The sequence below is a fragment of the Triturus cristatus genome, chromosome 4_1, assembly GCF_964204655.1.
Source record: "Triturus cristatus chromosome 4_1, aTriCri1.1, whole genome shotgun sequence".
NCBI classification, from domain to species: Eukaryota; Metazoa; Chordata; class Amphibia; order Caudata; family Salamandridae; genus Triturus; species Triturus cristatus.
The window spans coordinates 587,673,327-587,698,300 of NC_140585.1; the positions used below are offsets into that span (position 1 = coordinate 587,673,327).

Below are 24,974 nucleotides of genomic sequence, written 5' to 3' on the forward strand. Positions count from 1 at the left end.
GGGACAGTTAGGCCTGCCACAGTGAAAACAGATTTTAGGGCATTGTCGCTGTAGGGATATGGTAATATTACTTCTGTACAGATCCCACTTTCAAATACCTGCACCCTACCTTGTGAGATACAAGGTGCACATGGAGTGACATACTAATGATTTCAAGTGAGGTTTTTACATGTCAAAAACATTGTTTCACAGGTTGCCCTGCTTGTTTAATACTGCAGCATTTAGGCTGCATTTGTAGGCTTGGAGCCATGTTTTCTTTATCACACTAGGGGATGGCACAATACGTACTGCTGTTCGCAGGTGACAGTTAACTCTTCATGCAATAGGTATATTTCTGCACCATACCCTATGGCTTTATTGAAAAGGTATATGCGCCAGTCTGGGATTGACAATTTCTCCATGTTTGAGGGGACAGAGCACATATACAGGGCACTGAACAGGAATAAAAGAGAGTCCAGCAAAATGTGAAAAATCGAGGGTGACCACACAGAAAAGGCAGATTTCTTACAGAAAGAAACACATTATTGGGGAGACTTCCTAGTCTGCATACCATCACCTTGCCTAACTATCTGGTCTCCTGCAATGCGCACAAAAACATGGCGATTTGCACAATGTTTTTTTGGTGATACAGAGGGTGGGCAGGGTAGAACCAATCAGGCATATTGGATGTAGATGGGCCTGGAGCAATGTCCAACTCTGCATCACTCATGTCCTGAGGGCAGCCTTTAACAATTCCCTTATTTTAAATACAGTGGGGCAGTATTTCAGAAAAGTACATCTACTCGTGCATATTCCAGCAAAGTTTCAATAGTGAGTTGGGGGGAAGGCAGCATAGTACCAGTCAGGCAGAAGAGAGCAAGAGGGCGATATGACAATGTCCAATACTCCTCTCCTCTCGGGCAGTGTGGTCAGCCTTCCAGGACCTAGTTCTTTTAAATAAAGTGAACAATTCTGCGGAAAAAGATATCCAAAAGTTGAGGTGTGCACACAATTGTAACTGTAAGATTAATACTAGCATTGAGGAAGCCAATCAGGCTACCCCGATGGAGTGAGAGTTACAACACTGTCAAATACTGTTCTGTTCTTAGGCACCAAGTTGAGCCTTAAAAGACTGGCTTTAAAAAAAATAAAAATGCAACAATGTTACAGATACTGATACTGAACTTTTAATATGCTCTAGGGTGTATTGCCTTTTGGATTAAATATTTTCCTTGACCTCACCTAATCTGACTTTGTTTTCTGATGTGCTGTAGGATTTGCTCTTGGCTGTTCTCAAGCAGTTAGACAATCCTCACTCTCAGTTGATGACTTTTCTTCACTTTTACACAAACAACAGAGCCTGAAGGCACAGCTTCACTGTTCTTCTCAAACCCCGAGCCAATCTTATTCATTTTATACTCTCTCCCTTTTAATCTCTGCACTTGGCGTCCTACTATTCTCCCTCAGAAAATCGTCACTTGGCAAAACATCTACACATTTAGGCCTTATTACTATATCAGTTGGAGTTGCCTCCAATTGAACCTGTTGCAGTCTCGGTCCCTACACCGCAATAGCAATGCACTGCACATAGTGAGGTCACATACTCTTAATTCTCTATGGGAGCTTGTGCTTCAGCTGTAAACTGGCCGTAGCACAAGCTCACATAGAGAAATGTGATATTCTGTTAATCCCTGCACCACGTGGCAGGCACACGGTGCAGGGATTAATGCCCCCTGAACCCCACCCGAAGGCTGCAGGGAGCCCTGCTAGGGGCCCCCAAAATCGTTTTTTTTGTTTTTTAGAGTTTTTATAGCGCGAACTAGACCCAAGAAATCGGGTTTCAGAGCGCTTTACATGAGCATCAGTTTCATGACAGATTGACCCATTCATTTTTGTTAGGCATGGGGAGATTAAGTGACTTGCCCAGAATCACAGGATGTTGAGCGTCGTTGCCGAGACCCGAACCCGGTTCCCCAGCTACGAGGTCCACCGCTCTAGCCGTAAGGCTACATCCTCTCCTCTAATTCCATGTCGGAAAGCCCGGCATGGAAAGCCTGTGGGAAACCGACATCATAATCCCAACGACAGAAACGCCGTCCTATAGGGATTATGTGTTGGTTCGGACTGGCCAATGGGCTCAAGCCTGTCGGAATCCAGCCGGAATGACCGGCCGGTTTCACTTTCGACCGCCTACATTGTAGTTAGGCGGTCGGAAGTGAAACAGTAGATGTTGGTCAGAAAGCCTCGAAATTAGACCCTTAGCTTCTAATACCACTTATTCATCTATCACATGCAAATTGTTTTCCTCTGATCCCTCTCCCTGGTAATCCAGACATAAGTGAATGATTGCCTTTGTCATTTGTCAGTTGATCGTTAATGCATGAGTCTTGCCTCATCTGCATCTGAATTTATAGGTATCCGCTCTTTAAGGGCTTCCACGTACCATAAACTCCTCCTTGATCTCCCGAAACATGAATTGCAACTTCTTGAAAAGCTTGAATAGCTTTACTTCTTGCACCCTATTTTAAAGATCTAGAACTTCACCAGCATTCTCCTGCCCTCACCTAGCTGACTGTATCCCCGTCAAAACACGAGTATTCATCATCGTCGTCATTGTTTTTAAATCAATAAATGGACTGAACCTTCATGTGGAATCTCACTTCACAGACCTCTCTCTGCTCACAATCCGGCTCATTGTGCATGTCTCTACCCCTTCTCTACACTGCTTGCTTATTCATTCAACTCTACACAATCCACCTGATTCTAATCCCTCAAAATAGCGCTCAGTCACATAATCATGTAATACACCCGCACTCTACTTGGTGTTGTTTTTCTCAACCGCAGGTGGCAGAAGACACCTCTTTGAGGAAACAATGGCTTTTCCTGCCTAACGCTCCACTGTTCTCCAACCAGTCTCTCTTAATGGTGTCATGTAGGGTTTGTATTCACATGCTATGAAAAGCGTTTCTTTTTTAGGCTCTATTGTAAGCAAATATAAAAGTAAATTAAAAAAAAAGCCACATTAGCGTTGTACTAAGCACAGCACCAGGGCATCCCGAAAATGCATGCTAAACCAATGAAACTGGTGCCTCCTTTGATGTCTTGATAAAATGCTTTGATGAATGTTCTGGATATAAACGCTTTACTTAAAAGTTGTTCGTCTCACAGTGATTTAAAGTGTTTGCATTTCTTTTTCACAGGTTGCAAACTTACTTAGACTCTTTCATATTCCTCAAATAAGCTATGCGTCTACCAGTGCCAAGTTAAGCGATAAGTCGCGTTATGACTACTTCGCGAGGACAGTCCCCCCGGACTTCTACCAAGCCAAAGCAATGGCTGAGATCCTACGATTCTTTAACTGGACATATGTATCCACGGTCGCCTCAGAGGGGGACTACGGCGAGACCGGGATCGAAGCCTTCGAACAAGAGGCCAGGCTCCGCAACATCTGCATCGCCACCTCGGAGAAAGTGGGCAGGTCGAACATCAAAAAGTCCTACGACAATGCAATAAAAGAGCTGCTGCAAAAACCGAATGCAAGGGTGGTGGTGCTGTTCATGCGCAGCGATGACACCAGAGAGCTCCTGGCCGCCGCCAATCGACTGAACGCCTCTTTCACGTGGATCGCCAGTGATGGGTGGGGCGCCCAGGAGAGCATCGTCAAGGGCAGCGAGCACATCGCCTACGGGGCAATAACGCTGGAACTCGCTTCACACCCCGTTAAAGAATTCGACAAGTATTTTAAAAGCCTGAATCCCTATAATAACTATCGCAACCCCTGGTTCAAAGATTTTTGGGAGCAGAAATTCCAGTGCAGCCTGCAGAACAAAACGCCGCACGTGAAAGCCTGCGACAAACGCTTGCATATTAATAGCTCAAATTATGAGCAAGAGTCAAAGATCATGTTTGTCATAAATGCCGTGTATGCCATGGCGCACGCCCTGCACAAAATGCAACGGACGCTGTGCCCCAACACCACCAAGCTGTGCGATGCCATGAAGAGTCTGGACGGCAAGAAATTGTACAAGGATTACTTGCTGAAGGTGAACTTCACAGGTACAAGTGTAATTATTTTTATATGTTTCTGCTTGTCTGGATTGGACGCATATTGCGCATCACGTTGTAAGCTGGGCTTTGCAGATCTGTTGTGTGTCAAGGCCGACCAAGCGTACTATACGCCTCAAAGATCACACACAACGCTCTGTTGCTTTACAGCTACGTTTCTTCCATCCAAATACCGCTGCATACATACGTTGAAGTAGATAAAAAAAATTGCATTCACAGTGTTAATGCTGAAATACAACTTGTTGTTTTTATGGTCTAGCTTGACAGCACAGCTGTCGCCACACAATTATGTGCAAATCACCAGAAGAGGGGCCTTGGCTTCGCCCACATGTTGGGCGCCAGGAGTACATGTTTTGATTAGGAAGAAGTTGTGTGCTTCCACAAAAACTGTGTGATTAATTTATTTAGTTATCCAGCTGTCTGAGTTTGAACTTTCATGTGCACCCACGTGACAGTGTAATGTTATTAAAGTGTTTTAGATAACCAGATAACTTCCCATCTATGCTGGCAGCAGCATAGATGGGAGGAGAGCAGTTATTAAGCTACATAGACTTTTACATCTAACTTGACAGTGCAGCTGCCTGACCTTATGTAATCACCAAAAGGGATCTTTCTGAGTCATAATGAGAGAGGGGGTTGAGGCTCCAATCACAAGTTGGTCCTCCTGAGTACCGGATTTAATAGGGCGAAATGTGTGTGCTTCCTCTTAAAAGAGTGAATGCTTGCACTTTTTGGCTTGTGGCAAAGCTCAGACTTGATGCAGCAGGACTGAGTTGCTTATAGTGGCAAGTCAATGGAAAGAAGCCAGATCTTTTTATTATGAAATGTTATGATAAAGGCTCAAGGAACGGCGTATTTATTATGAAAAGTTTATGTTAAAGCTGATAGGCATTGAGGTGTGATTTGTTCTTACTCTATATTAAAGCCTACAGAAAGTATTTTGTTGCATGGAATCTCACATATTACTGTTGTAGGCAAGGGTATTGATGCTGGCCACCCACTCTCGCAAATCCTGGGGGTTTTTCATTGTAATGATTCTTGTTTGGCCATGTTGTGGTGTTGTACGGGGGGTTGCATATTTTATTTTGCAAGGTGTATTTTTCTGCATATGGTTAACTGTATGCATGATTGCAGTCAGTTTATGTACACTTGAATAGGCCGGTGTTGGGTAAAGTGTAAAGCCAATGTTAAAGGGTGATGGCTTTATTATTTCACTGGGAAAAGCATGCCAGATTTCATAGGTTTGATCTATTATGAAATGTTATGAAAATGCCAATAGGCTGACCTAATTATTGAGAAAAGCATGCTTTACAGACTATTGACTTTTAAGGTTGGATTTTTATTACACTTTGCTCAGGCCTGTAAGCAGGTACTTTGTTACATGGAATTTCACAGATTACTGTAGTAGGCAAGGGTTTTGGTGTTGGAGATCTACCCAAACGAACTGTGGGGATAGAAGATATGCACTACAATAATCTTTATTACTCTCTCTCTTTGGAGAGACCGCATTTTGGTTTGGCAACTGTAATTTTGTACACGTGTGTACTTTTGACTGTATGCCGGATCTTTGGCTTGTGGAAAGTTTACCCTCAATGCAATGGGCTTAAGGTTGGTTATGGTGACAAGCCAAAGATATAGGCTTTATGCCTGATTGTTTATTATGAAAGTTATGATAAAGGCAGAAGGCCTGACATATTGATTGTGAAAAGCATATTTTAAAATTAATAGGTATTTAAGGGTGGAGTGTTATCACTCTGAATTAAAGCCTACTGATTGGTTTTGTATTATGTGAAATCTTATAGATTACCTTAGTGGCAAGAATTTGTGTTGTGGTTACCCCCCTGACAAATCGCGAGGAAAGAAGATTTGCAGTATGAGCATCCTTGTTAAACTCCTGCAATGTACAGTTTTCTCATCAATAATTTATTTGCAAATGTAGCTTTTATATTGTTAATGATGGCATAGAAGACATTATGAGTGATGTAATATGTTAGGTAATTAGCAGTGCTATGTTAGAGAACAAGTTATAGTTGCCAGAGCTAAATACAACTGGTGAATTTCAGTGGTTTTGTAAACTTGAAATGCTACGTTTTCACGGAATTTCTCACTTAACTATAACGTTACTTTAACCTTTAGTTTTTTCAGTGAATTTCTAAGGTTTTTTTAAAATGCAAAGTATGATATTATCATACCTAACTATGATATCAGTTTAACCTTTGTTTTTTTCAGTGAATTTGTAGGTCTCTTTTAATGTAAATTAACATTTCATTAGCATACGTCAAAGCAACCCCCGCTGTATATGGCCTTTTGTCATGGGCGGCCTGGGTTTAGCCGCAGGGATTGGCCTGTGGCCAGGCCGTGCAGCCATAGCCCCCTCTCCCCCTTGACAACCAATCCCCTCCACCTCCGCACCCAAGTCCCTATATATAAAGCAGCTCAGTTATCTTCATCCAAAAATTCCAAATAATGATAATCAAATGTATATTTCAAGAGTACACACAGTGCAATGTTTATTATTGATTACTTAAAAATATTTAATAACATTTTATTAAACTATATGTCTGAGATTCTTTCTTTCTAGACAGTTTTTATTATTGCATTCTGTGAAAATGTGAATATAAATAGTCAGATATATTGTTTGTTGTTTAAGAGAAAAATAAAACAAAAGGTCTCTGAGCCTACCTTTTAACATTTGTCACCCTAAAAAATGTCATCATAAAAACAACCACAAAAGGGCCTTGCAGTTTATGTTACACATCTTTAGGCCACATAAAATGCAATCATACCATCATACAACCAGCCCCTAGCTGTGCACTGCATGCCCAGCTGTAGAGCAAATGCTCCAGCCCGGGAAATGCTTTTAAAAAATATGGTAAGTTCTTCTAAGGTCATGGTTTCAATGATGCCGGAGACTTACTGTTGTTTTAGTGTTGCTGGAAGACTGCAGACCTCCCTGCAACCCTTAACCGAACAATAAAAATATTGTGGTGTTCCTGCCCCTTGTAGGGACATCACCAAAAAAACAAATATGTAATAGCCCTCGCAGCGCATTATGGGGTACTCTTTTAAGGAGCAGAGAATAATAAATGAGTGGCTCCTGCTGCTCATTTATTATTCATTTACATAAAACAAAAATATGTTGTTGTTGGTGTCCCGGTGCTCACATGGTACACCCACATGTTTAATATTAGTTGGGGGCTGCTGGGACTTGGGGATGTCCATAGAAGGACCAGCGCCACCAGCATGCATTTTTTTTTTATGTTGTGGGGGGCTACAGGAAGTGCGGCAGACCTCCAGCAGCATTAAACAAAAACAGTAAGTCTCCTGGGTCATTAAATCCATGACCCTAGAAGACCTTACCATATTTTTTCAAATAATTTCTAGCTGGATCTCTGTGCTCTTCAGCTGGAGTGCAGGGCCTTCTAGTGGTTGTTTTTATTATTACATTTTGTGGGATGTAAAATGTTAAAAGAAAGACTCAGAGACATGTTGGTTTTATTTCAAAAAAAAGATTTTGAATTTTTCTTTTAACATTTTTAGCTCACAAAATGCAATCATAAAAACTTTGTTAAAAGAGAGACTCACAGGCAAGTTGATTTTATTTTTTGAATCAGAACTTTACAAAATATTTTTATAATAATACTGTTATTAAATATTGCATTGTGAATTAGTAAATTACCAAATAACAAAATAAAGAGAAAGAAGCACGGGCGCTCGTTGGTCCCCCATGGTCATAGATATATATAAACAAAGAGAACAAGCTAAGTGGTCTCGTATGTCTCCACAAAATATGTGAAGAGTGAGAAATTTATGTGAGGGGGTCTACATGTTTCAGCCAAAAGTGTCAGATTGAATGGCTTTCTTCCTGACCCGTGGCTTAGAGTGAACCCTGAGTTCACATAAACCATGCACACACACTAAGGTGTGCATGGGTTTGTATGGTGCGTGACTTACGGTTTTCACCATCAGAATTTCTGTATCTGTAAAAAATAAAGACAAGGAGACACAGCGTAATTAAGAATTATCAGTAGGTCCCCCTTGATGGGTACCCTTCATCCATGCATATGCTCGCAGGTGGCATAATATTGGCTTCTGACAAATCAGTGTCGTTCGTGTAGTGTTTTTTTTGCCAGACATGCAAATCAAAGAGTGTGGAAACACTCGTAGGTAGTGGACCCATGCAGTGGCTATATGAGGACAATCCAAAATTTGATCATTAACCATACGGTGTTAGATTAGAGAAATGTAATATGCAAGCGTAATGTGAATCAAGGCAAAGAAATAAATGTGTATACTTCAAACACATATGGGGTAGGTTGCCAGGTGCACATTGACAAATTTGCATGTCACCTACTTCAATTATGAGCACTTCTCATGACTTAGATCCCCGCGGGAAGTGGTGCCTATTCTTACACTCTGTATGTGGCAAATGTAAATAAAGAGAACAAGAAAAACAAGGAATCAGCATTAAGAAATATTTAGCCCGTTGCGGCTCAAGTGTATGGTGAGCTGGAGGTTTTATTCACTGCATCAAGGTCTGCTGCCTATGTTCAAACCTGTTTGTTCCTCTCTTCCGGGATCTCGGCGAAGCCGTCTCCTGGCCTCTCAGCATCTATGAAAGGAAACCAGGTAAGGGCAACGGAGCCTGTGATTGGTTCAGGCAGGTGAGCCCTTTGGCAGATTTTAACTAATGCCTCACTGAAAGCATTGCGAGCTTATAGTGGCATGATTAAGCCCTATGTGGTGGTCATGGGGTATAAGTGATGGAACATGTGCATGAGCAACAGCCCTTCAGCAGATTTTTACCCATGCCATACTAAAAGTCTTCTGAGCTTATAGTGGCATGATTAAGCCCTACATAAAGGTAATCATAATGGGATATGAACGGTGGAATGTGCTCTGCATTCAAGTGCTGTCATGCGGAAGATGAAGATATTAGGTGTGTAATATGAGTACAGAGCAGGGGTAGTTTCTGGTTTCAAAATGACATTCATTATTTTGAGACCTACGAGAGGTCAGTGTAGGAAACTCTAACAGAAGAATCTTGCATTTTTTTATTTTTCGTATCATGAACTTGCATTATGAACTGGAAGGTCTATGGATATTTATTTTTTATTTGTAGTAGAGGGAGTATAGTCTTTGCACCTTTTGAGTGTTTTTCCATGTGGCTGCAGACATGGCATCTGCATCACTCCCTTTTAACTATTAAGCATTCCATCCAATTCCTCTTATCTCCTGCATAGTAGAGTATTCCAGGGTATGTCATTGTTCAGGCCCTGTCGATATGTAGAAAGTTGGTAAATCCATCTCTGTTCCTTTTCTAGGTGTGCCCTATGAGGGTCATTTAGGTGTATGCCCAGGTGTTCTATGATCACCCATTTTAAGTCATCAACCGTATCGTAGGTTTTAGGAAATGGTCTGTCATTTTTGTTGTGTTCCATTTACATCTGATATTACTCCGATGTTCACTGATTCATGTTTTAACCTTCCTACTCGTCATTCCTATGTAACGTAGCCAGAAAAAGGCATGTTATCATATTGCTAACGTTGATGGAATTGCAATTGGTATGTTTTTTAGGAGCCATATTTTGTTAGGTTCCATGTCCAGAGTTTTGGCCCTATAAGTGGAGTTGCGTGCGCGGCAATTGCCACAAGGGTAGTGGCCTGTCACGTCTGGTAAACCACAAGCACTTCGTACTGTGTTCTAATGTGGTGGTTTTCTCGAACGTGTGGAGACCAAATGGTCTTTCAAACTTTTTGCTCTTCTAAAGGAGACAAGGGGGTTTTTCCATTTAAGGTTCCTTGTTTGTAGGATACTTCAATGTCTATTAATGATCTTTTTCATCTAATTGGTGATCAGGCTGTTAGCAGTTATGCACGTCAGAGGTGGTTCTGTGATTATCTTATCAGCGTCCTCAAATAATGCGTCCCTATTCTGATTTGTGGCTTTTTAAGGTAATAATTCTTTCTGGGTAATCTCTGGTCACAGAGCCCTGCCACACTTGGGGCAAAGGTGCTGCCCATCGATGTTTCATATAACTGAAGGAATAGCACCCTTTCAAACTTGAAGAAATTTTCTTTGAGGGCCAACTCAGCACATTCAATTACAAACTCTTTTGGGGTACTGAAATCCCAAGTTACTTCATACAAGGTATTCCTGATCACTTGGATGTTCTTATCCTGTGGTAGGCTTGTTTAGAAGCTCTCAATATCTAGGATAACGAGTAGGTCGATTCCAGGCCTAAAATACTGCTCTCTTAATAGTTGTAAATTATACATTTAATTGCAGGGCACTGCCTGTGTGGGGTGGCGGCGAAACTGATGTGTTGCACTACCAAAGGCTGTGTGCGCCGTAGCTTTGGCATTATGTATGGTAATAAAATATTACTTCACGTTAAAAAAAATTAGAAATTCAGTGAGAAAACCAAAGGTTAAAATTACATTTTAGGAAGGAATTGTAATTATAGCTTATGTTAAATTGAAAAAAAAAATTAGAAATTCATTGAAAAAATAAAGGTTAAAGTAACATTATAGTTAAGTGAAAGGTTCAGTAAGAACAATGTTTTAAACTAAAAAGAAACACTGAAATTCACCAGTTATAGTTGTCTCAAGTAACTATAACTCTTGCCTTAAAGTAACAATAGCTCGCACCTTTGCCATAAACTGCTAATTACTCCACATATTCCATCACTCATGACATCAAGTATAACATCATTGATAGCAGGATACAACATCTGAAATTACATTATTGATGACAAGACTGTGCATGCAGGGTTGTACATAATCTTTAACAAAATTTGCTACTTATTAAATAAACAAGGATGTTAGTGAGGATGGGATTTCTTTTGTTAATTATTGTAAAAATTAATATTCATCAATCAATCAATCGATCATTTAATTTGTAAAGCGCACTACTTACCCGCAGGGGTTTCAAGGCCCTGGGGGGGTGGGGGAGGTGCTGCTGCTATTGGTCGAAGAGCCAGGTCTTGAGTTGTCTCCTAAAAGTCAGCAGGTCTTCGGTTTGTCGTAGGTAGAGGGGGAGGGTGTTCCAGGTCTTGGCGGCGCGGTGGGAGAAGGACCTGCCTCCGGAAGTGGTTCTACGGATGCACGGGACCGTGGCCAGGGCATGGTCAGCAGAGCGGAGTTTCCCTTTGGGTACGTAGAAGGATAGTCGACCGTTGAGATAGGCTGGTCCGGTCTTGTGGAGTGGCTTGTGTGCGTGGATCAGGAGCTTGAAGGAGATTCTCCTGTCGACGGGGAGCCAGTGCAGGTTCCTCAGGTGGGGGGTGATGTGGTCGCGGTGCGGGACATCGAGGATCAGGCGTGCAGAGGCATTCTGGATTTTTTGCAATCTGTTGATGAGCTTGGACGAGGCTCCGGCGTAGAGGGCGTTTCCGTAGTCGAGTCTGCTGCTGACTAGGGCCTGGGTGACTGTTTTCCTTGTGTTTGTCGGGATCCATCTGTTGATCTTGCGGAGCATGCGGAGGGTGTTGAAGCAGGTGGAGGAGACTGCGTTGACTTGTTTGGTCATGGTGAGTTTCGAGTCGAGGATGACTCCCAGGTTGCATGCGTGGTCGGTGGGGGTCCCCAGTGATGCGGGCCACCATGAGTCGTCCCATGCTGAGGGGTTGGACCCGAGGATGAGGATCTCCGTCTTGTCTGAGTTCAGCTTAAGTCGGCTTTCCTTCATCCAGTCGGCGACTGCCTTCATTCCCTGGTGGAGGTTGGATTTGGTGGTGAGAGGGTCCTTGGTGAGGGAGAGGATCAGCTGAGTGTCGTCGGCATAGGAGATTATGTTGAGGTTGTGCTGTCGGGCGATGTGTGCTAGTGGTGCCATGTAGACGTTGAACAGCGTTGGGCTGAGGGAGGATCCTTGTGGGACGCCGCAGATGATCTCAGAGGCCTCGGACCGGGACGGGGGGAGGCGGACTCTCTGAGTTCTGCCTGAGAGGAAGGAGGTAGTCCAGTCCAGGGCCTTCTCCCGGATCCCTGCGTCTTGGAGTTGTGTGCGTAGTGTGCGGTGGAAGACGGTGTCGAAGGCGGCGGAGAGATCCAGGAGGATGAGGGCCGCTGTCTCGCCGCTGTCAAGAAGGATCCTGATGCCGTCTGTGGCGGCGATGAGGGTGGTCTCGGTGCTGTGGTTGCTGCGGAATCCTGATTGAGAGGGGTCCAGGATGTTGTTGTCTTCGAGGTGATGGGTGAGCTGGGTGTTAACTATTTTCTCGATGGCCTTTGCTAAAGGAATATAATGAATATGAATATGAATATATTTAAATGAGTTACTGTGATTTACCAGTGGATTTTATTAGTTCTAGGTTAAGAATCAATATTCAAGATTAATTTGCATTTATAGTTTACATTGGAACATTGTTAATAGTTTGTTTCAAAAGAAGAACAAATGTTAAAAATGTTTGCTATACTTCCTCATAGGGAGATCTCTACCAGATTGGCAGAACTCTTACTCTACAGACACCAGTAGTAACTTTGCACTCATAAATCCTGTGGCAGGAGGCTTTACCCCCTGATTTGAGGTGGCAAAGACATGTAAATATATACTTACGTGTACATCTATACTCAGAAAAGGTGAAAACCCAAAAAGTGTAAATGTACACCTTGATGTAGTGGTAAAAATCCAAATGAGTAAATATGCAGTAGTATATTTCCCTGTGTGAAGCAGGCCCAGGGTGTAACAGGTATTAACCTAATTTTCCTGCTGTAGCTACAACTACCAGGAGAGTTGGATTCAGAAAAGATCTAAGCCACTTGAATAGGTATATGAAAAAGGTGCCACATCTAATTACCTCTGCCACTTTGTCCTGCATTAGGAGCAGGTAGTTAACGGGTTGTGTGCGACACTTTTGTTGGTGTTTTGCTGCTTAACAGCATGTTCCGTATTTTTTACCGTATTCAATATCTGCCTATTGGACAGAAAGAGTGGAATCTCTCATTGTCTCATAGCACTCATATTTTCTCATTATGTTAGAAATATGCCACTTTTCAAATGTTCACAGTTATTACTATAAAGGTATTAATTTAAATCCTAACTAAGTTATCTTGAATGCCACTCATATCAAGAAAACAAATATTACTGTATGATTACAGTTGTTTAGTTACACTTTATGAATCAAACCACCTCTTAGTAATGTTTATAAAAAGAAATGGGATTGTTCATCAAAACTAATGTATGGGGATTGTGCTCCTACTGACAGGGCAAGGGCACTTATGATTAAAATGCAGTGCTAGGTGGAGGAGTAGCTCATGGATGCTCATTCCTTCACTTTTATTCCATAAACGACACCCCAAATTGGAATTTGATTAGGAAAAACAAAAAAAGAAATTTCCCTGATCGCCCAGGTGTTTTCTCATTGCATGTAGGGAAGATTTCTCCATTTTTCCTATTCACAACAGTCATATTATTCATGATTGCCGCGAAAATGAAAAAACGGTGCTGGAAGACCGAAATAAAACAGGACATCTGATTATGGTGAGCTGACTGGTTAGGAATTTCTGAGAGTGCAATTTACACTGGGTGGACTGGGACAGTGGCTAATTTAGGGTAGAAGCCTATAACTTCCCATCTCTATTTGAGGCCAACAATCTAACTAAATGCAATCCAAAATATACACCTTTTGAGGCTTCCCAAAAAGGGAGAGTATGATTAATAAAGCCACTTTTACTCCTCATTTGAACTAAGATGTGCAAATGAAATGTTTTCCAAGTGTAAATACTCACTTTGGGATTCACATGGCATGTACTACTTAGAAAACAATTACTCTCACATACGAGTATCTGTGAGAAAGTCATCCTTTTTGCCTTAATCACCCCCATTGTTTGACTGATACTGGTGATAATAACTCTGAATGTGTTTTGTCCCCTGCTAACTAGGCCCAGGGCCAGTGTTCTGTTTTAAAAGTATATGGTAATTGGTGTATTTTCAATTGGTTCAGACAACCTACCTATTAGTCCCTGGTATATGGTAGGGCATGTAGATTGAGAAACCGCAGTGGATTTAATGCACTTAAGTGAGACTGGTTTTAAAATAAAACTGTGTCCAAACTCGACCTTGGAACCAAAAGTACTTTCAAAGTCTAAAACTACCTTTTTCTTACATATAGTCACCCCTAAGGTCTGCCCGAAGTGACCCAAGGGTAGGGTGCTTTGTAATGAAAAACAGGGGCATTATAAAGTATGTTTTTTAGGACCTGATGAGGGACCTATAAAACATACTTTACTAGGAGCAAGACCACTGACTCATTGTCTGTGAAATTGCTCTCCCTCCCTCGCAGCTCCACCATTAAGTGAGGCCTTCCCCCGAGCCCCTGCACTCTTGAGTGTTGGTGTTCAAGACCCTCCTCCACCCGCAGGTTTCACCTGCGCCTCATCCCTGGTGGTCCAGTGGACCTCTGTCTCCATTCTCTCGCTCTGATTTTTCTCTCCTTTTTTACTAGTTTTTTCCCCTCACTTCTATCTCCCCCCTTCACAGTCCTTCTGGGTCTTTCCTCCATTTGCAGTCATTTTCCCCTCAATTCAAGCTCCCCCCTTCACTCTCCTTCTGTGTCTTTTCTCCATTATTCACTTGTTTTTTACCCTCATCTCAATCTCCCCCTTTCACTCTCCTTCTCTGTCCTCTGTGTCTTTCCTCCATTCTTTCTTACACATTTGCTGCCTTATTTGCACTTTTCTCTCTCTTTTTGCCTTTTGCCTTTTTCAGCCCGTTTTTACCCGCCGCTGCTGCCCCCGTGGCCCCTTCCCCCCCAGCACTAGTAGTGCGACCGGCCCAATCCAGCTCCCCTCCCTGCTCCCGCCTCCCAGCTGCCCAGCCCTCCCCGACCCCTACTTAATGGCGCACGGCCGCGATGCCGGCGCGCTAAAGGCAAGCCCGTCTGAGCCCGTCCGTGACCCGACTGCGACCAGCACCAGGAACCCTGGATCTCTGCACCGCCAACGCTACGACCCAGCGGAACTCCACGCTCTCAACCCAGGCTGCAACAACAACTGCAAGCTAGCATCACCAGCCGACACCCAGGGACCCTTCAGCTGTCATTTTTACCCGCACACCTGCAGCACCGCCAAGACCACGGACCCAGCACAAACCCCCCGCAAGAACACAACCGAACAGAAGACCCTGCAATGCATCCTCTTCAACGTCCAATCCCTCCACAAACACACCACCGAAATCTGGGACCTTCTCGACAGCACCACCCCGGATGTAGCATTCTTTACTGAAACCTGGACCAATACCACCTCGGGACCGGACATCGCCATTCTCCAAGGATACAAGATCTCCAGGAAGGACCACCCCACCCGCCCGGGAGGAGGAATCGCCATCGTCCACAAATCCACCCTCCACCTGAGCACACTCCCTGATGAGCCCACTGACCTGATGGAACCCCTTCACTTCAAGATACTGGCCAGCCCTACCTCCACCCTCCGAGGAACCCTCATCTGCGGACCCCCAGGGCCCCACTGCCTTTTTGCCAACTGCATCACGGACATCATCTCCCCGCATGCCATTGCGTCCACCAACCACACCCTACTGGGAGACCACAACTTCCACCTCGGCAACCGAACGGACCCCATCACCACATCCCTCCTAGACAACCTCCACAACATTGGACTCCGCAGATCGTGACCGAGCCCACGCACTCAGCAGGACACACCCTCAACACCCTCTTCACAACAGGAAACTCCATCACCTTCAGCCACACCACCGAACTCCCATGGACTGACCATCGATGCGTCCACTTCACCATCAGAACACCCACCATCCACAGACACCAGCACCTGCTCCAACGAAGAAACTGGACCAGAATCACAGACGACAACATCACTCTGCAACTCCACCCCAACCATCGCAGAAAACGACGACCCCAACACCGCATCCCGAACACTGCACAGATGGATCTCCGACAGCGCCAACACCATAGCCCACCTCAAGAAAAATAACAACACCCACACCAACAAAGCTAGATGGTTCATCACCGAACTTCGAGAGTCCTGATGCACTTGCCGCCGCCTCAAAAAGGCCTGGAGGAACACCAAATCCACAGAAGCCCACAACAACTTCAGAGCCGCCACCAACGCCCGCCACCAACTCATCAGAAAAACGAGGAAAAAAGCGATTGAAGACAGAATCTCTAGTCATGCACACAACAGCAAAGAACTCTTCAACATCATCAAGGAGTTCGCCCAACCCACCAGCGAGTCCACCGACATCCCTCCCTCACAAGAACTCTGCGACAAACTCAGCACCTTTCTCCACCACAAAATCAAGAGCATCTACGACAACTTCGATGAAGACAAGCAACACACTGAACCCTCACCAACCACCCCCAACACCCTGAAGCCAGCGATCGACAACTGGACAGCCCTCACCACTGAAGACACACTGAAGACGATAAAGTCAATCCACTCCAGTGCCCGCATGGACCTCTGCCCCCACCACATTTTCAACAGAGCCGCCGACACCATCGCACCCATGCACTGCCACACCATCAACCACTCCCTGGCAATCGCCTCATTCCCTGACGACTGGAAACACGCTGAGATCAACCCCCTCCTGAAGAAACCCTCGGCGGACCCCACCGACCTCAAAAACTATAGACCCATCTCCCTGCTCCCGTTCCCAGAGAAAGTCATCGCGAAAGCCATCAACAGCCAACTCGCCACATTCATCGAAGAGCACAACATCCTTGACTCCTCCCAATCCGGCTTTAGTAAAACCACAGTACGGAAACCGCCCTCCTCGCCGCAATAGACAACATCCGTATCTTACTGGACAAAGGAGAAACAGCAGCCCTCATCCTCCTCGACCTCTCAGTGGTGTTCAACACAGTCTCTCACCGCACCCTAAGACACAGATTCCATGACGCAGGGATCCAAGACAAGGCCCTCGACTGGATCCGCTCCTTCCTCTCCGGCAGAACGCAGCGGGTCAGACTCCCCCCTTTCCTCTCAGACCCTACACCCACCACCTGCGGAGTCCCCCAGGGGTCCTCCCTCAGTCCTATGCTCTTCAACGTCTACATGGCTCCGGTCACCCCCATCGTCAGAACCTATGGACTCAACATTGTGTCATACGCAGACGACACCCAACACATCCTCTCCCTATCCAATGAACCCAACACCGCTAGACACAACTTTCGAGAAGGTATGAAAGCCGTCGCCAAATGGATGAGAAACAGCTGTCTACAACTAAACACCAACAAAACTGAAGTACTCATCATGGGCCCAAACCCCAACACCTGGAACGACACCTGGTGGCCCCCCGCCCTCGGAAGCCCGCCCACCCCAACGGACCACACACGCAACCTGGGAATCATCCCGGACTCAGAGCTCAAAATGGACCGCCAGATCAACTCCGTCTCGTCCTCCTGCTTCCACACCCTCCGCCTCCTACGTGAGACCTTCAAATGGATCCCCCTCGAACACAGAAAGACCGTCAATCATGCCCTGGTCACCAGCAGGCTCGACTACGGCAATGAACTCTATGCCGGAATAAACAAAAACCTCACCAGCAAGCTACAGAACATCCAAAACGCCGCCGCAAGACTGGTCCTCAACCTGCCAAGACACTGCCATATCTCCCAGCACCTGCGCACACTTTACTGGCTCTCCATCGAAGCTAGAGTCACCTTCAAGATGCTAATCCACGCTCACAAGGCCCTCCACGACGCCGGACCAGCATACCTGAAAAGCAGACTCAAATTCCAAGAACCCCAAAAAACCCTATGATCAGCCCAGCTCTCCTACGGCGTGGTCCCCCGCACCAGAAGGACCAGATCGGGAGGCTTCTCCTTCTCCTTCTGCATGGCCAGAGCCTGAAATTACCTTTCGCTCCACCTCAGACAGATAACATCGCTCCCCATCTTCGTAAGAACCCTCAAAACCTGGCTCTTCGACAGGCCCCCTGCATGATGGACTGGAACCTGCGACCCCCCCCCCCCACCTCCCAGCGCCTTGAACCCTCACGGGTGAGTAGTTGCGCTTAACAAACACCTGATTGATTGAAAAACAGCCAACATAGTTTTTCGAATCGTAGTGCAGCTAGCTCCATAGGCTAACAAGGGAAGGTTCATTGAACTTTAATAAGGTTTAACATTTGACAGGATTGGTCTGGCACCATAATTCAAAATATCAAAATAATAGATGCAATAAATCTGAGAACTTGCCAAGTTCAAATTTATTATAACTATTGCAGGAAAGTGGTTTTAGATCTTACTTTCATTACGTTACCTAAAGCAGCCCTGTAGCAGCCTCTTCTGATTGACCAGCCTTTGACAGTCTGAGCCAAGCTGCTCCCTAATTAGGTGAGAAGAGGCCTGGACTGAAACAATGCAATCATCTGGCGAGAGGAGAGCTGCTGGCTGCAGATACCAGGACAGGAACGGGCTGGGGAGCCAAACTGGTCTTCAAAAGGAAAAGCACAAATCACACAGGAACCAAGGCCAACCACACTTCTTGAAACCCCAGTCAGATGGGTGCCCCTTTAATTAGATTAGGAGAGGGGCTCGTAGAAGAGTGTAGGAAAGAATTAGCCACACTTGTGTGTTTGGGTTAGCCCGACCTGAACTCCAAGAAGAGAATTTCTTTACTTTGATTTGTTTGGTGATGTGCATTCTGAGATGAATCTATGCCACACTTCCGAGGAAGTGGTCAGAACAGAGGGAGGCAAATTGAAACCTATTGGTTGGGGGCGCCCCCTCTTGCCAGCCCAGAATATTGAATCAAACTCATTATCACCTTGATGGATCTTCCTGTATGCAAAATCATATCCCAGAAGGACCCTAGCAGTTCAATTAACATATAGATACATTTATTAAACTTTGAATGTTTATCACAAGGAGCTGCAATAAAGTTATATTTTAACTCCTTCTAAAGATTTTTCCTCAGAAATAAGATCTCAGGAACATAATGTCAGTTTACCAAATGTTATGCTAAAATATAAATAACCTGCAGAAATGACATAGGTGTCTTCTCTCAACAGTAAGACCTTAAAACATTAAAATACTTTTAGAAGCTATGTTACATATTACAATGTCCCATGTGATGGCAGTTAACAATGCAGCTCTCTCAAGGCCTAGTTTAACAAGCATTTGCAATGCAATAGGTCTCGCATTTACGTGAGTTTGAGTTGTTGGCATTGTAAATGACAATGCCTTTTATTTATGTTTTGATTTTGGAACATAAATAAAACACATTGTCATTTATAATGCCAATAGCTTAAACTCGAGTAAATGCGAGACCTATTGCATTGCAAATGCTTGTTTTACATTTCACCACTCCTTCGGCCCCGTCCTTTCCGTGGAGCGGATGGGCTCTCAGGCGCTACAATAGAATCTCCGAAAAGAGAACATTCTAACCAATGAGCAGTAAAAAGGAAAGAAAAGCACATCCCCTTGGGTGGAGGGGGTGGGGCAGTGTTGCACTGACTGATTACGTAGTGCCAAAAACACGAAAGATTGACTATTTGTGAAGAAGTAATTGTTATTACAACTAAACCCAAAGACATCATTTCTGACGCATTGCAACCAAGATTTGAGATCGTCTTTCACGCGCTACTTTGCAGATTTCATAAACATCTGATCAGTGAACGCTCAACCCAATGAGCTATAGAGCCTTTTATTTATTCCGTCCCACGGCATCAAAACGATCTTCGGCAATCCCTCTTATATTGGCAGGCAACCATACAAATGTCCACTATTACTCGAAGATTTCTGAAGGAAACCAAGTATAACATGCACATGTTTTCTTGATGCTACAGTGCTGCATGTGGCTGCATGCAGCTTCGAACTGCTAGCCCAGATCAGAGGTTCGCGAATACTCACGACTCCCCGTTATAAAACCCTTCACAGCAATTAATTCCAGGGGTGAATTGGGGGGGGGGGGGCTGGCTAAAGCCCTTTGAGCCCAATGGGCGTTGCGCGCCTTGGTTTGGGATGTCCACTGCTGCCGAGTAGCTGCTGAGCAGGGAGGCAAATAGATGGGAGAGTTTGGAGCAAACTTCCAGGCTTACAATGCGACGGGGAGCAAAGTCCTTAGGCCTATGCGGAGCATGGTGAGACCACCAAAGGACTGTCTCCTGCTGCGTTTGTGTTCAGCTGGCCACAAGAAAACAAAGCCAAATCACACTGTGATTATGGTAAACGCTTGGAAGTCATACTGTGCACTATATAATGGCACCGCAATGCTTTACTAATAGCAGTGTGGGCGATTTACAGGTGCTAATTAATCAGAACATATCCTTAAATTATTCCTCACTCACATTGCACGTATGACAAAGACCGTGTAAGTGCCTGTAACAAGATAAACTTCTCACTAGGCCTGGGCGAAGCACTACGCTACGCTCGCGTAGTTTGCGAAGTTCGCGCTACTTCGCGCTACGCGAACTGCACGTAGCACAGTGCGAACACGCGTAGCGTAGTGTTGCGTAGTGCTGCGGTCATTTTTTGCTTGCTCGCGGTCCTCAACGTCAAGTTGGCGACCGCGAGCAAGCAAAATGACATCCTGGCGAGACTTTTTCCTTGTTCGCGATCGCGAGCATGGAAAATAAACCTCCCGGCGAGATTCCCAACGCGAGAAGGTCAGGTTTCTCATTGCGAGGGGTCGCGTATGCTCGCGACCGCTCGCGATGAGAAACTACCAGTTCGCGTTGAGAAAGCTGCAGCTCGAGTAAAAATCTACTCGAGCAGCAGAAAACTACAGCTCGCACTGTGCAAGATGCCATTTTCAATGATTGCACAGTGCCGGTTGCTTGTCCGCACTGTGCAATCATTGAAAACAACATCTTGCACAGTGCGAACATGTTACTTCGCAGTTCGCGAAGTGCTACGCGAAGCTCGCGTAGTGCGAACTTCACTTTGCGTAGCTTCGCGAAGTGCTACTTCGCGAACTACGCCCACCCTTACTTCTCACAAAGACCACACAAATACTGAAGATCTCCTCCCACCTTTTGGAAGACAGGGCAGCACATTGTGCATTGCCTGTTGTCCAGCCCCCACCCCCCCAACCACAACGCGTGGCCTGGACACGGCAGGCAGCAGCGCCCAGGGTCACTCCTTCCTTATTGGCACCTGTGCGTTATGTGGTCACTGCATCTAAACATCCTGTTATCCAATGCATACACCGAGGTACGTCAGCTACAGGGAGCATGGGAGAGTGATGGCTGTACGAGTGTAGGAAATGCGTAAAAGATGCAGCGAGCAAGAGAAAGTGAGTAAAAGAGAAAAACAACGCAAGGCAGATTTAAAGAAAAGGGAAGGAAAGAGAGCCAGGCGATGGAGTTTAGGAAGGCAAGGCTAAGGAGCGAAAGAAACGACAAGACCAGAGAGGTGAAAGAAAAGAAAGGGACTTAGAGAAGTAAGGTTTGAAAGTAAAAGTAAGACAGAAGGGGAGATAGAAAGTTACGGCAAAGTCAGACAGTAACAGACAACAAAAGCCAGGAAATGGCAGAGAAGCTAAGCGAGGAGAGAAAGAGAGGTGAGAAGTGAATGAAGATAGTGCGAGAATATGGAATTAGCAACTGCATGAAGACAAGGCCTGGTAAGGAAGTGGGATAAGGGAGGGGGTGGCAAATGGTGTGCACTTTCGCGGGTGCTTTGATGTTCTCAGTGGCCGCGCGGCTCACTGAGAACATCAAAGCGCCCGCGAAATGTAAATGCAGGCTGCCAAATGGTGCGCGTGCCTGGCGCACATGCACTGTAGTTGGGGGCCTGGAAAGCACTGTTTGCACTTCCACATCCCCGTTTTCAATAGCTCTCGCCAGAGCAGCGCTAAAGCGCTGGCTCAGGCGAGACCTAAAAAGGAGCACCGTGTGTTGTAGTCTCCATCTATATGAACTGAGTACATCTTTCTTGTTCATGTTTTTAATTAAAACATTTTCCACATGTGCACACGAAGAGTACTGGTCTATGTCAGGCCTCCCTCACTTTACCATTGTGGTTGGACAAACATTCATAGCAAAGAAGCACATAGGAGCTTCAACGAACTTTTAGGTATCAGTCATAAGAATACTACAAAAATAAGAGTAGAGAAAAACACATAATTTTTGGTCACCAGAAGAGGAAATCCTTACTGTGTAGTGCTGTTCCTCACGCTTTGAAAATATGGACACAAAGAAAATACACTTGTGCTTTGAAGTAATTTTCTTAAATAGCCTGTATTGAATACCGAGAGCCCGTGGTGTTGCTGCACTGTTTCTAGTGTCATAATTAGATTTAAAAGTCCATCTCTGTGAATTGTTTAGGAACTCGGTAGAGTTACCGTGTGCTTCCTCAAACATAGCAAATAAACGTTAAAATGTGGCGCAATTGTTGTCAATTTAATCATTCCTTTTCAGTGTCAAGGAAATATCCCGTAATTCACAGAGAAGTATATGACAAAACTATTAATTTCATTGCTATTTTTGTCAACGTCAAATTTATAATCCAGGATATCTGTCTAAATTAGGGGACTTGTTTACATTAAAGACACTGCAAGGCTTTTTCTCTGGGTCCTATAGAAGTCAGTTATTACTGGGTAATATATGTGGTGGGTACTGTTCGTTTCCACTGGGTTCCTATATACTGCAGCATTCGGGTGGAGAACCACCTGTCTCACTTCATTGGTTTCAACCTTCAATGAATGCAAGTTTGGGACATCAAGACACTCTGAGAGGAGGTAGAGCTGTTCGAAATCTAATGATGTATAAAACAAGCGATAGAACCCAATAAAGTAACTGTCCAGTGAGAGCTGCTTATTATGAAAAGTATATGTATAAAGAGTAGTAAATATTAGGATGCAAATTAAAACAGATTATTATGCATATTAGATTAGGTACTTTAAGCTAAATGGCATAGGACTCCAAGGCCGAATTATCTTGTGAGGCAAGGCTTGGACATTCTTATTTCACTTCAGAAACTCTCAGGTTTCTTGTATTTTATTATGTGCTCAACTTACTAGCGATAAACAGTGGGCTAAAGATGATAGACAGAATGCTATAATATGAGAAGTTTGCCTTTTGATCTACCTTTTTAGCGTCCCTAGTTGCAAGATAGAGAGCTAGTTAGGTTTGAATATGACTGGCATGAATCTTCAATAGCACTCAGAAAATGTGGTCACCCAAAATCCACTACCAAAATCCTCAAAAATCCCACTCAAGACAAATATAGTATTTCAGGGAGTTATGGGTTAGGTCCTTATGAACGAAAATGTCTCACTGTCCAGTTCATTATTCTATCAGGGTTAGGAAGCGATATCTTGAGCACTGGACTTACTTTAAGGGAGATGTGTTTCAAGCCCAACTTTCAATGTTTAACTTAAGGCAATGTTTGATGGTTGTAGCTGAACGTTTCTGTCTCCCTCTTGTGATTTAAAGGGCCAGACATGGACTTCCACAAATTCAGGGATGTTACAAGGTGTGTTAGGAATGATCTAGGTCAACCACACTCATAATCCTTATATGCTGTAAACAGGTTTTTTTATTGATGTCAATGTCACAGATCTGCCAATTGTGATGCAATGTCGCCTTGGCCCTAAATGGCTCACTCCCTCAAGAGAACCCTTAAGCATGCTTCACTTTGCCTGGTTTATCTTGGGTCCTTCTGGTCAGAGCCTCGTACTCCCCAAGTTGGGTAGAACACATTTCGTTTCCTTAGGGAACAGGTGACAGCAGGAAGGGCTCTTTCAGATTACCAAGCCTTGACCCGACCTTCAGGGAAACAGCAGCATGCAGACCTATGAACTTGGAAAAGGTTTCTAAATGATCTGGGCCGAGTTCATTTTAAAGTCTGCACAAAGTACATGTGCAAAATTACATGGTCGAAAGTACATGGCTCAATGTGTCAGTATCTATCCATCGTTGTGAGTACAGATTTGACACATGGGACAACTAAAAGGCAAACTACCTGAAAAAGTCAAATACTCTTCTTATTTGGGTGCACATTTTTAGGCTTTCTACCTTCGTCATATGCTTTTCTCCATCTGGCAGAGCATTTGCATGGCATGGGGTAGAGCTAACCCCAAATTATCTATGGACTTAAGGTCGGCCTGACAGACATTAGACTCTGTTGGCCAAGGTCTACTACTTGTTAGACAGCATTCTATGTAATATTTTTCGGTGAGGAGAGCTGAGGTACTGCTATTGAGTATTGAGCATATCCTGACCTGACAGGCCAGCTCACCCAATACCTCTATGGAGTTTCTCTAACTGTTCCTGAGGGTGAGAACCATGCAAAGTGTCATGTACCCAAGGAAGACGCAATGACAAGACACCATCTTATACAACTTTCACTGTAACTTCTATAGTTGAATATTCCTCCTATACAAGGTCACTCAGTCTCACAATGCTTGAAGCATATCACACAGACCATGTAGACAGACAGACAGACAGACACACACACACACACACACAATACACACATAACAAGGAAATATAAGGATCCCCAGTTATGATGGAAAGAGCCTGGATAGACCATCAGTGACAGGATGGGCGGGAGAAGCTAGACACAGCCCTACATACACTTGAGTGTCGTGCCTTCACACAAAGGGCAGCATACCCTATGTAGTTAGTCTGGAGCCAGGGCCAGGAAAGCAGGACACCTGTGCATTTAAAAGGGGAACCTCTAGAAGCTTCCCTCACTTCAAAGGCAGAACTAGGTATGAATAGTGGACCTCATACACCAACTCTGGAGTTCAATCCTTGACCTGTGAATACTCTGCCTGGAACAAGGACTGTTGTGCTGCGAATGGACTGCCACTTGGCTGGACTGCTGCTCTGAAGGACTACTGGCCTGCTGTCTGCTGCTCTCTAGCCCTGGTGAGAGTACCAAACCTGCATCTGTTGAACCCAGGACCCCAGAGTGACTAAAAGGGCTAGTTGGCTGGCTTCCTGACCTGAGCCTCAGAGACAGAAGGCCCCAGCAACTTTGACTTCAGCACCTGAACTCTGTCAT

At 44.6% G+C, this 24,974-nt stretch overlaps 1 protein-coding gene across 2 annotated transcripts in view; it reads left to right on the top strand.

Moving 5' to 3' along the window:
• The window catches only part of GRM3 (glutamate metabotropic receptor 3), a 1,313,590-nt gene that overhangs the window by 821,274 nt on the left and 467,342 nt on the right, over positions 1 to 24,974 (top strand). For both annotated transcript variants that reach the window (XM_085652908.1, XM_085652907.1), the window contains one exon: positions 3,180 to 4,035. In XM_085652908.1, the coding sequence (XP_085509034.1) occupies positions 3,180 to 4,035 (856 nt within the window). The remainder of the gene's footprint in view (positions 1 to 3,179; positions 4,036 to 24,974) is intronic.